The sequence below is a fragment of the Callorhinchus milii genome, unplaced genomic scaffold, assembly GCF_018977255.1.
Source record: "Callorhinchus milii isolate IMCB2004 unplaced genomic scaffold, IMCB_Cmil_1.0 Scaffold36, whole genome shotgun sequence".
Lineage (NCBI taxonomy): Eukaryota > Metazoa > Chordata > Chondrichthyes > Chimaeriformes > Callorhinchidae > Callorhinchus > Callorhinchus milii.
The window spans coordinates 742,127-753,526 of NW_024704777.1; the positions used below are offsets into that span (position 1 = coordinate 742,127).

Sequence of the window (11,400 nt, forward strand, 5' to 3'; positions counted from 1 at the left end):
TGATATAAACCACAATCTTTATTGTACAGCGACACAGACTATGAAGGTTCAGCCTCGTGGCCATCACCGCCAAACACAGGTCACGGCTGAGGGTTCCCTCCTCATCAATCCGTCACCCGACAGATCCTCAGAGGGTCACCGTTTTTGCCGCCGTCGTTTTTACAGGGACTGAAGTAAGGATAAAGCTTCTCAGTGAAAGTGTGGGTGAAAGTGTGGAGATGAGACATGTTGTCGGCGTTGTAAAAGGTCACCTCTCCCCCCTCATAGTCCATGAACACTCCCACCTTCCCGTTTCTGTCCCTCAGGGACAGGAGAGTGGAGGGAGAGGTCAGAGCTTTATATTCATCCCCGTTTCTCAGCCGCAAAACCCAGAATCCGTTCCCTGGTGACGCTTTGATCTTTCCTTTCCTGTTGACGGACTCTCGGGCCAATCCCACTGCCCACTCTGTCTTATTGCCCACCTGCACCTCCCAGTAATGTCTCCCCGATGTGAATCCCTCAGACCCCAAGACTATGCGATATTTACTAAACCTCTTGGGACCGTCCGGGAGCCGCTGCCGTGTGTCTCCGTCCCTCACGCTGGTCAGGTCCTCAGATAGGATGAGGTCGGGATGGGCGGTGTCGGGATCCAGAGTCAGAGAGACCGGAGCTGAGAGAGAGACACAACACAACGTGGAGTGAGGGGACGTCTGGAGCTCAGACGGTGTGTGAACACATATACAACCGGAGACACCATCCGGCCCCGAGGGTCACCGTCTGTGTGAGGGGGCGTGTGAGGGGGTGTGTGAAGGGGAGTGTGTGGGTGTGTGTGGTGGAGGATGTGGGGGGTGTGAGTGTGTGTATCTGAGGGTGTCTGTGAGGCTGATTGTGTGAGTGGGTGTGTGAGGTTATGTGTGTGGGTGTGTGTGAGGGTGTGTGTGAGGGTGTGTGTGAGGGTGTGTGTGAGGGGGTTTATGAGTGCGTGAGTGGGTGTGTGAGGGTGTGTGTGAGGGTGTGTGTGTGGGTAATTTTGTGGGTTTGTGAGGGGGGGCAGTGAGGGGGTTTGTGAGGGTGTGTTTGAGGGGGTTTATGAGTGTGTGTATGAGAGTATGTGTGAGGTTCTGTGTGTGGGTGTTTGTGAGGGTCTGCGTGTGGGTGTGTGTGAGGAGGTTTAAGAGTTTATGTGGGTGTGTGTGAGGGTGTGTGTGAGGGGGTTTATGAGTGTGTGACGGGGTGTGTGAGGGGGTGTGTGAGGGGGCGTGTGCGGGTGTGTGTGAGGGTGTGTGTGTGGGTGTGTGTGAGGGTGTGTGGGAGGGGGTTTATGAGTGTGCGAGTAGGTGTGTGAGGGTGTGTGAGAGGGAGTGTGTGTGGGTGTGTGTGAGCGGTTGTGTGAGGGAGTGTGTGAGGGGGTGTGTGTGAGGGTGTGTGTGGGTGTGTGTGAGGGTGTGTGTGAGGGGGTTTACGAGTGTGTGTGTGAGGGTGTGTGTGATGTTCTGTGTGTGGGTGTTTGTGAGCGTCTGCGTGTGGGTGTGTGAAGGGGTGTGTGTGGGTGTATGTGATGGTGCGTGTGATAGGGGTGTGTGAGGGTCTGTGCGAGGGTTTGTGTGAGGCGGTGTGTGTGGTTCTGTGCGAGGGTGTGCGTGAGGGGATGTGTGAGGGTGTGTGTGAGGGGGTGTGTTAGGGTGTGTGTGAGGGTGTGTGTGAGGCGGTGTGTGTGTGGGTGTGTGAGAGGCTGAGTGTGGGTGTGTGTGTGTGTCTCTGAGGGTTTGTGTTGGGGTGTGTGTCTGGGTGTGTGTGAGGGTGTGTGTGAAGGGGTGTGTGAAGGTGTGTGTGTGGGTGTGTGTGAGGGTGTGTGTCAGGGTGTGTGTGAGGGGTTGTGTGAGGGGTTGTGTGAGGGTGTGTGTGAGGCTATGTCTGTGGGTGTGTGTGAGGGTGTGTGTGAGGGGGTGTGTGAAGGGTTGTGTGAGGGGGTTTGTGTGTGGTTGTGTGTGAGTCTCTGTGTGTGGGTGTGTGTGAGGTGGTGTCTGTGGGTTTGGGTGTGGGTGTGTGTATGGGTGTATGTGAGGGGGTTTATGAGAGTGTGACGGGGTGTGTGAGGGGGTGTGTGAGGCGGTGTGTGAGGGGATGTCTGTGGGTGTGTGTGAGATGGTGTGTGTGGGTGTGTGTGAGGGTGTGTGTGAGGGGGTTTTTGAGTGTGGGAGTGGGTGTGTGAGGGGGTGTGTGAGGGGGTGTGTACGGGTGTGTGTGAGGGTGTGTGTGAGCGAGTGTGTGTGAGGGGGTGTGTGAGTGTGTGTGAGGGTCTATGTGTGGGTGTGTGTGAGGGTGTGTGTGTGTGAGGGGGAGTGTGTGGGTGTGTGTGAGGGGGTTTATGAGTGTGTGAGTGTGTATGTGAGGGTGTGTGTGTGTTTGTGAGAGGGGGCGTGTGAGTGAGTCTGTGTGGGTGTGTGTGAGGGGGTGTGTGAGGGTGTGTGTGAGGGTGTGTGTGAGTGTGTGTGAGGGTCTATGTGTGGGTGTGTGAGGGTGTGTGTGAGGGTGTGTGTGAGTGTGTGTGAGGGTCTATGTGTGGGTGTGTGTGAGGGGGTGTGTGAGGGTGTATGTGTGGGTGTGTGTGATGGGGTGTGTGAGGGTGTGGGTGAGGGTGAGTGTGAGGGTGTGTGAGGTTCTGTGTATGGGTGTTTGTGAGGGTCTGTGTGTGGGTGTGTGAGGAGGTTTATGAGTGTGTGTGGGTGTGTGTGATGTTCTGTGTGTGGGTGTTTGTGAGCGTCTGCGTGTGGGTGTGTGAAGGGGTGTGTGTGGGTGTATTTGATGGTGCGTGTGATAGGGGTGTATGAGGGTCTGTGCGAGGGTTTGTGTGAGGCGGTGTGTGTGGTTCTGTGCGAGGGTGTGCGTGAGGGGGTGTGTGAGGGTGTGTGTGAGGGGGTGTGTTAGGGGGTGTGTGAGGGTGTGTGTGAGGCGCTGTGTGTGTGGGTGTGTGAGATGCTGAGTGTGTGTGTGTGTGTGAGGGTTTGTGTAGGGGTGTGTGTGAGGGTTTGTGTGAGGGGGTGTGTTAGGGTGTGTGTGAGGGTGTGTGTGAGGCGGTGTGTGGTTGTGTGAGAGGCTGAGTGTGGGTGTGTGTGTGAGGGTTTGTGTTGGGGTGTGTGTGTGGGTGTGTGTCAGGGTGTGTGTGAGGGGTAGTGTGAGGGGTTGTGTGAGGGTGTGTGTGAGGTTATGTCTGTGGGTGTGTGTGAGGGTGTGTGTGAGGGTGTGTGTGTGGGTGTGTGTGAGCGTGTGTGTGAGGTGGTTTATCAGTGTGTGTGGGTGTGTGTGGGAGTGTGTGAGGTGGTTTATGAGTGTGTGACGGGGTGTGTGAGGGGGTGTGTGAGGGGGGGTGTGCGGGTGTGTGTGAGGGTGTGTGTGATGGTGTGTGAGGGGGTTTATGAGTGTGGGAGTGGGTGTGTGAGGGGGTGTGTGAGGGGGTGTGTACGGGTGTTTGTGAGGGTGTGTGTGAGGGTCTGTGTGTGGGTTTGTGAGTGGGGGGGAGTGAAGGGGTGTGTGTGGATGTGTTTGAGGTTCTGCGTGTGGGTGTTTGTGAGGGTCCCCGTGAGGGTGTGTGTGAGGAGGTTTATGAGTGTATGTGGGTGTGTGTGAGGGTGTGTGTGAGGCGGCTTATGAGTGTGTGTGGGTGTGTGTGAGGGTGTGTGTGAGGTGGTTTATGACTGTGTGACGGGGTGTGTGAGGGGGTGTGTGAGGGGGGTGTGCGGGTGTGTGTGAGGGTGTGTGTGTGGGAGTGTGTGAGGGTGTGTGTGAGGCGGTTTGTGAGTGTGTGTGGGTGTGTGTGAGGGTGTGTGTGAGGTGGTTTATGAGTGTGTGACGGGGTGTGTGAGGGGGTGTGTGAGGTGGGGTGTGCGGGTGTGTGTGAGGGTGTGTGTGTGGTTGTGTGTGAGGGTGTTTGTGAGGAGGTTTATGAGTGTATGTTGGTGTGTGTGAGGGTGTGTGTGTGGGTGTGTGTGAGGGTGTGTGAGGGGGTTTATGAGTGTGGGAGTGTGTGTGTGAGGAGGTGTGTGAGGGGGTGTGTACGGGTGTGTGTGAGGGGGTGTGTGAGGGAGTGTGTGTGGGTGTGTGTGTGAGGAGGTGTGTGTGGGTGTGTGTGAGGGGGTTTGTGTGTGGTTGTGTGTGAGTATCTGTGTGTGGGTGTGTGTGAGGTGGTGTCTGTGGGTTTGGGTGTGGGAGTGTGTATGGTTGTATGTGAGGGGGTTTATGAGAGTGTGACGGGGTGTGTGAGGGGGTGTGTGAGGGGGTGTGTGAGGGGTTTGTGTGTGGGTGTGTGTGAGTATCTGTGTGTGGGTGTGTGTGAGGTGGTGTCTGTGGGTTTGGGTGTGGGAGTGTGTATGGGTGTATGTGAGGGGGTTTATGAGAGTATGACGGGGTGTGTGAGGGGGTGTGTGAGGGGGTGTGTGAGGGGAAGTCTGTGGGTGTGTGTGAGGTGGTGTGTGTGGGTGTGTGCGGGTGTGTGTGAGGGGGTTTATGAGTGTGGGAGTGGGTGTGTGAGGGGGTGTGTGAGGTGGTGTGTACGGGTGTGTGTGAGGGTGTGTGTGAGCGAGTGTGTGAGGGTGTGAGGGGGTGTGTGTGGGTGTGTGTGAGGGGGTTTATGAGTGTGTGAGTGTGTATGTGAGGGTGTGTGTGTGTGTGTGAGTGAGTCTGTGTGGGTGTGTGTGAGGGGGTGTGTGAGGGTGTGTGTGAGGGGGTGTGTGAGTGTGTGTGAGGGTCTATGTGTGGGTGTGTGTGAGGTGGTGTGTGAGGGTGTGTGTGTGGGTGTGTGTGAGGGGTGTGAGTGTGTGAGTGTGTATGTGAGGGTGTGTGTGTGTGTGAGTGAGTCTGTGTGGGTGTGTGTGAGGGGGTGTGTGAGGGTGTGTGTGAGGGGGTGTGTGAGTGTGTGTGAGGGTCTATGTGTGGGTGTGTGTGAGGGGGTGTGTGAGGGTGTGTGTGTGGGTGTGTGTGAGGGGGTGTGTGAGGGTGTGGGTGAGGGTGAGTGTGAGGGTGTGTGAGGTTCTGTGTATGGGTGTTTGTGAGGGTCTGTGTGTGGGTGTGTGAGGAGGTTTATGAGTGTGTGTGGGTGTGTGTGAGGGAGTGTGTGAGTGTGTGTGTGAGGGTGTGTGTGAGAGGGTGTGTGAGGGGGGTGTGAGTGAGTCTCTGTGGGTGTGTGTGAGGGGGTGTGTGAGGGTGTGTGTGAGGGGGTGTGTGAGGGTGTGTGTGCGTGTGTGTGAGGGTGTGTGTGAGGGTTTTATGAATGTGTTCGTGGGTGTGTGAGGGTGTGTGTGTGGTTGTGTGTGAGTGTGTGTGTGTGGGTCTGTGTGAGGGTCTGTGTGTGGGTGTGTGTGAGGAGGTGTATGAGTGTGTGTTGGTGTGTGTGAGTGTGTGTGTGAGGGGTTGTGTGAGGGTCTGTGTGAGGGTGTGTGTGAGGGATTGTGTGAGGGGGTGTGTGAGAGGGTGTGTGTGGGTGTGTGTGAGGGGGTGTGTGAGGGAGTTTGTGTGGGTGTGTGTGAGGGGGGTTGTGAGGGGGTGTGTGAGGGGGTGTGTGTGAGGGTGTGTGTGGGTGTGTGAGGAGGTGTTTGAGGGTGTGTGTGAGGGTCTGTGTGTGGGTGTGTGAGGGGGTGTGACTGTGTGTGTGGGTGTGTGTGAGGGGTTTTATGAGTGTGTGACGGGGTGTGTGAGGGGGTGTGTGAGGGGGTGTGTGAGGAATTGCGTGAGGGTGTGTTTGAGGTTCTGTGTGTGGGTTTGTGAGTGGGGGGGAGTGAGGGGGTGTGTGTGGATGTGTGTGAGGTTCTGTGTGTGGGTGTTTGTGAGGGTCCCCGTGACGGTGTGTGTGAGGAGGTTTATGAGTGTATGTGGGTGTGTGTGAGGGTGTGTGTGAGGTGGTTTATGAGTGTGTGTGGGTGTGTGAGAGGGGGTTTATGAGTGTGTGAGTGCGTGTGTGAGGCTGTGTGAGAGGGAGTGTGTGTGGGTGTGTGTGAGGGGTTGTGTGAGGGAGTGTGTGAGGATGTTTGTGTGAGGGTCTGTATGTGGGTGTGTGAGGGGTGGTTTTGGGGGTGTGTGTGGGTGTGTGTGAGGGTGTGTGTGATGTTCTGTGTGTGGGTGTTTGTGAGCGTCTGCGTGTGGGTGTGTGAGGCGGTGTGTGTGGGTGTATGTGATGGTGCGTGTGATAGGGGTAAGTGAGGGGATATGTAAGGAGTTTGTGTGTGGGTGTGTGTGTGTCTGTGTGTGGGTGTGTGTGAGGTGGTGTCTGTGGGTTTGGGTGTGGGTGTGTGTATGGGTGTATGTGAGGAGGTTTATGAGAGTGTGACGGGTTGTGTGAGGGGGTGTGTGAGGGGATGTGTGTGGGGTTTGTGTGTGGGTGTGTGTGAGTGTCTGTGTGTGGATGTGTGTGAGGTGGTGTCTGTGGGTTTGGGTGTGTGTATGTGTGTATGTGAGGGGGTTTATGAGAGCGTGACGGGGTGTGTGAGGGTGTGTGTGAGGGGATGTGTGTGGGTGTGTGTGAGTGGGAGTGTGTGGGTGAGTGTGAGGGTGTGTGTGAGGGGGTTTATTAGTGTGGGAGTGGGTGTGTGAGTGGGTGTGTGAGGGAGTGTGTGTGGGTGTGTGTGTGTGGGTGTGTTTGAGGGTGTTTATGAGTGTGTGAGTGTGTATGTGAGGGGATGTGTGTGGGTGTGTGTGAGGGGTTGTGTGAGTGTGTGTGAGGGTCTATGTGTGGTGTGTGTGAGGGGGTGTGTGTGGGTGTGTGTGAGGGGGTGTGTGAGGGTGTGGGTGAGGGTATGTGTGAGGGTGTGTGAGGTTCTGTGTGTGGGTGTTTGTGAGGGTCTGTGTGTGGGTGTGTGTGAGGAGGTTTATGAGTGTGTGTGGGTGTGTGTGAGGGGGTGTGTGAGGGTGTGTGTGAGGTTGTGTGTGAGGGTGTGTGAGGTTGTGTGTGAGGGGTGTGTGAGGGTGTGTGTGAGAGGGGTGTGAGTGATTCTGTGTGGGTGTGTATGAGGTGGTGTGTGAGGGTGTGTGTGAGGGGGTGTGTGAGTGTGTGTGAGGGTCTATGTGTGGGTGTGTGTGAGGGGATGTGTTAGGGGGTGTGTGTGGGTGTGTGTGAGGGGGTGTGGGTGAGGGTGTGTGTGAGGGTGTGTGAGGTTCTGTGTGTGGGTGTTTGTGAGGGTCTGTGTGTGGGTCTGTGAGGAGGTTTATGAGTGTGTGAGGGTGTGTGTGAGGTGGTGTGTGAGGGTTTGTGAGGTTGTGTGTGAGAGGGTGTTTGTGAGGGTGTGTGTGAGGCGGTGTGTGAGGGGGTGTGTGAGGATGTGTGTGAGAGGGTGTGTGATGGGGTGTGTGTGGATATGTGTGAGTGTGTGTGTGAGGGTGTGTGAGGGTGTGGGTGAGAGGGGTGTGAGGGTGTGTGTGAGGGTCTGTGTGAGGGTGTGTGCGAGGGCGTGTGTGTGGTTGTGTATGGGCGTGTGTGTGAGGGTGTGTGTGATTTGGTGTGTGAGGGGGTGTGTGAGAGTGTGTGTGAGGGTGTGTGTGCGTGTGTTTGTGTGGTTGTGTGTGAGGGGGTATGTGAGGGGGTTTGTGATGTGGTGTGTGTGGATGTGTGTGAGGGTGTGTGTGGATGAGTATGAGCGTGTGTGTGAGGGGGGTATGAGGGTGTGTGTGAGGGAGTGTGTGTGAGGGGATGTGTGTGGGTGTGTGTGAGGGAGTGTGTGATGGTGTGTGTGTGGGTGTGTGTGGTTGTGTGTGACGGGGTATGTGAGTGGGTGTGTGAGTGTGTGTGTGAGGTTCTCTGTGTGTGTGTGTGAGGGTGTGTGTGAGGGGGTGTGTAAGGGGGTTTATGAGTGTGTGCGTGGGTGTGTGATGGTGTGTGTGTGGGTGTGTGTGGTTGTGTGTGAGGGGGTGTGTGGGTGGGTGTGTGAGGGTGTGGGTGAGGGTGTTTATGAGTGTGTGAGTGTGTGTGTGAGGGTTTGTGTGTGGGTGTGTGAGCGTGTGTGTGAGGGGATGTGTGTGATTATGTGTGAGGGAGTGTGTGAGGGTGTGTATGAGGGGGTGTGTCAGGATGTGTGTGAGGTTCCGTGTGTTTGTGAGTGTCTGTGTGTGGGTGTGTGTGAGGAGGTTTATGAGTGTGTGGGTGTGTGTGAAGGTGTGTGTGAGGGGTGTGTGAGGGGTTGTGTGAGGGTCTGTGTGAGGGTGTGTGTAAGGGGGTGTGTGTGGTTGTGTGTGTGGTTGTTTGTGAGGTTGTGTGTAAGGGGGTGTGTGAGGTGATTATGAGTGTGTGAGGGTCTGTGTGTGGGTGTGTGTGAGGGGATGTGTGTGAGGGAGCATGTGGGAGGATGTGTGAGGGTGTGTCTGTGGGTGTCTGTGAGGGTGTATGTGAGGGTGTGTGTGAGGGGGTGTGTGTGGGGGTGTGTGAGGGTGTGTGTGTGGGTGTGTGTGAGGGTGTGTGTGAGGTTGTTTGTGTGAGTGGGTGTGTGGGTGTGTGTGTGGTGGTGTGTGAGGGTTGTGTGTGAAAGGGTGTGTGAGGGTGTGTGAGGGTCTGTGTGTGGGTGTGTGTGAGGGTTTATGTGAGTGGGTGTGTGGGTGTGTGTGTGGTGGTGTGTGAGGGTGTGTGTGAAGGGGTGTGTGAGGGTGTGTGTGTGGGTGTGTGTATGTGGGTGTCTGTGAGAGGGTTTGTGAGGTGTGAGGCCATTGACATTATGGCTCACCCCCGGTGACACCTTCCCCCTCACTGAGGCCACACCACCCGCTACCCCTCCCACCATGGCCCCCGCCCCAACCGTCATGGTGGTGGGGTGGCCCTCATCTCCAGGGCGTCACTGGCCCTGTCCCCCTCCTCCACCCTCATTCCCCTCTTTCCATCATCTCACCCTCCGCCATCCCTCCCCTCTCTCTAACATCCTAATGTACTGCCCCCAAAACCCTCCCCCAACTTCATCTGTGACCCCTCCACCCTCCTCGCCTCCCTCTGCCTCTGCTCCGAACCCCTCATCCTCCTCGGCCACTTCAGCCTCGACTGCACCCCCTTCTGCTCCACCTCCTCAGACTTGTGCTCTCGCCTCCTGTGTGAGGGGAGTGTGTGGGAGGGGTGTGTGGCCTGAGGTGTGTGTATGTGTGGGGGGATGTATGTGTGTGTGTGAGGGAGTGTGTGGGGGTATGTGTTGTCAATGGAAGGCTATTGACACGGCTTCAGGGTGAGAATGGGAGACGTGTACCTGGACTGACGCTGTCTATAATCTCTCTCCAGACGGTGTTGTCCAAAGGCCACTTGTACTTGGCCACCGGCAGCTCAGCCTCACACACCGACAGATCAAACCCCTCGTCACTGACCCTGAAACAAGACCCCATCACATTATAGAGTGAAACTGCACCTTGTGGGTGGTTTGTGGGTTCAATTCTGGGATATTTGGTAAAGGTCATTCCATACCTTCTGTTGGCAGCAGATTCCTCCTAATGAAATCAAACACAGACAGATTTCAGCTCACACTGAGACACCATCAACAACAACAACAGATTACATGTGTACAGCGTCTCACACATCCCAATTCAATCTCTGATCTCTTTGTCAATCACAATTAGTTTGTCGGCTCCCGACTGTGTGTAACTGTGACTGAACTGCATTATAATGTCATCTCTTTACCTGCAGGAAGGTGAGAGCGTCTTTCCCCATCTGTGTCTGTAACTCGGAGAGTTCTTGCTCCACAGACTCTAACTTTCCCTGAATCTCTCGCAGAGTTGTCTCCATTCGCTTTAGAATCTCCTCCTCTCGCTGTCTGAGATCCCCCATCACTCGCTGCTCTCTGTCAGTCAGACTCTGGTGCATTTTAGCAAACTTAGCCGTGACGTGAGTCTGCACACTCTTCACCTGTTCCTGAAAATGTCAGACATCCAACCATTACACACAGTAACCAGAGACCTGAGACATCCCACCGTGTACACACAGTAACCAGAGACCTGAGACATCCCACCGTGTACACACAGTAACCAGAGACCTGAGACATCACACCGTTACACACAGTAACCAGAGACCTGAGACATCACACCGTGTACACACAGTAAACAGAGACCTGAGACATCCCACCGTATACACACAGTAACCAGAGACCGTGAGACATCACATCGTGTACACACAGTAACCACAGACACTGAGACATCACACCGTGTACACACAGTAACCAGAGACACACTGACAGATATCAGCCCCGACACAACTTACCTTAACTTGTGAAATCTTTTCTCTCTGTTTGGCTTCAGTTTGTAGAGCAGTTTCCTTCCTCTGTGTGAGAGAAGCTATGGAGGACTTCACTTGATCCTGGAATAAACGCACAGAATAACAGTGTTTGAGGGGAAAACCTGACGTGGAAACGGAATGAATCCCTCGTGAGGGTCTCGGTACCTTGTAGATTTCAGCCGCTTCGTCAATGGGCAGAAAGCTGTGACCTCTGTGCTCTTTCGCATCTCTGCAAATGGAACAGATCAATTTCTTGTCATCTTCACAGAACAGCTTCAGGTCCTCCCGGTGTTTCTCACACTGACGTTTAACTGCCGTCTGTGTCGGGTCCAGACTGAATTCACGAGCCTTCTCCACCATTTTCGCCAGAGCCCAATTGACCTGGAGTTCCCTCTCCGCAGTAACTTGGCGACATACCGGACAGGAGTTTTTCTCCTGCTTTTCCCAGCTCCCGGCGACACAGGAGCGACAGAAGTTGTGGCCGCAGTCCAGACTAACAGGATCAGTGAAGAACTCCAGACAAATGGCACAGTTTAGCTCCTCGGTCAACCTCTCAGCCTGGAGTCTGGAAGCCATTTGGATACTCAGCAACTGCTGATTGAAACTGGTTTTGATTTCAGTGCGAGTGTGTGGGCGGCTCCCAGTCACTGGGCGGATAAACCCTCCTCAAGTCTCTTCCTGTGAAACCCGCTGATTGTGAAACCCACTGAGGGTTCCCTCCTCATCAATCCGTCACCCGACAGATCCTCAGAGGGTCACTTTTTTTGCCGCCGTCGGGGGGAGCCCAATTGAGCTTGAGGTTTCTCTTAGCAGTAACTTGGCGATATTCTGGACGGGAGGATTTTCGCTGCTTTTCCCAGCTCCCGGTGATACAGGACCGACAATATTTGTGGCCGCAATCGAGGCAAACAGGAACCTTAGAGAATTCCAGACAAACAACGCAGTTTAGCTTCTCGGTCAGAGCCTGAACCTGATGTCTAGAAGTCCTGGTCACCCGGAGTCTATCTGTTCCAAACTCCTTCAGGCTCCGGGTATTTATGCTGTGTGTGTCCCGCCCTGTGACAGAGTTCACTTCACTCTGATTCACACGGCCTCACGTGGGGATTAAGGATTGTGAGCAACCACCAAGATTTGGACGAAGGAAATATTTGATGTGGAAATGGACCAAAGTTCACCAAACAACAGGTCCAATCAGGTTG

At 55.1% G+C, this 11,400-nt stretch overlaps 1 protein-coding gene across 1 annotated transcript; it reads right to left on the bottom strand.

Annotated features, from left to right (window-relative positions):
- On the bottom strand, positions 1–10,808 carry LOC103173754 (zinc-binding protein A33-like). Its single transcript, XM_042345234.1, has 6 exons — positions 10,367–10,808; positions 10,187–10,282; positions 9,611–9,841; positions 9,398–9,420; positions 9,186–9,301; positions 1–649 (listed from the first exon to the last, which is right to left on the bottom strand). Exons 1-6 carry the CDS (start codon positions 10,775–10,777, stop codon positions 105–107), a joined length of 1,422 nt encoding a protein of 473 aa, XP_042201168.1. The 5' UTR covers positions 10,778–10,808; the 3' UTR covers positions 1–104.
- Positions 10,809–11,400: the final 592 nt, after the last annotated feature.

Excerpts from the sequence above, each read along its gene's own strand:
- LOC103173754 (XM_042345234.1), bottom strand. The coding sequence starts at position 10,777 with ATGGCTTCCAGACTCCAGGCTGAGAGGTTGACCGAGGAGCTAAACTGT. Across the intron at positions 10,283-10,366 it reads AAGCGGCTGAAATCTACAAG|GATCAAGTGAAGTCCTCCAT; the intron begins GTACCGAGACCC and ends CGTTTATTCCAG. Across the intron at positions 650-9,185 it reads TATAGACAGCGTCAGTCCAG|CTCCGGTCTCTCTGACTCTG; the intron begins GTACACGTCTCC and ends TCTCTCTCTCAG.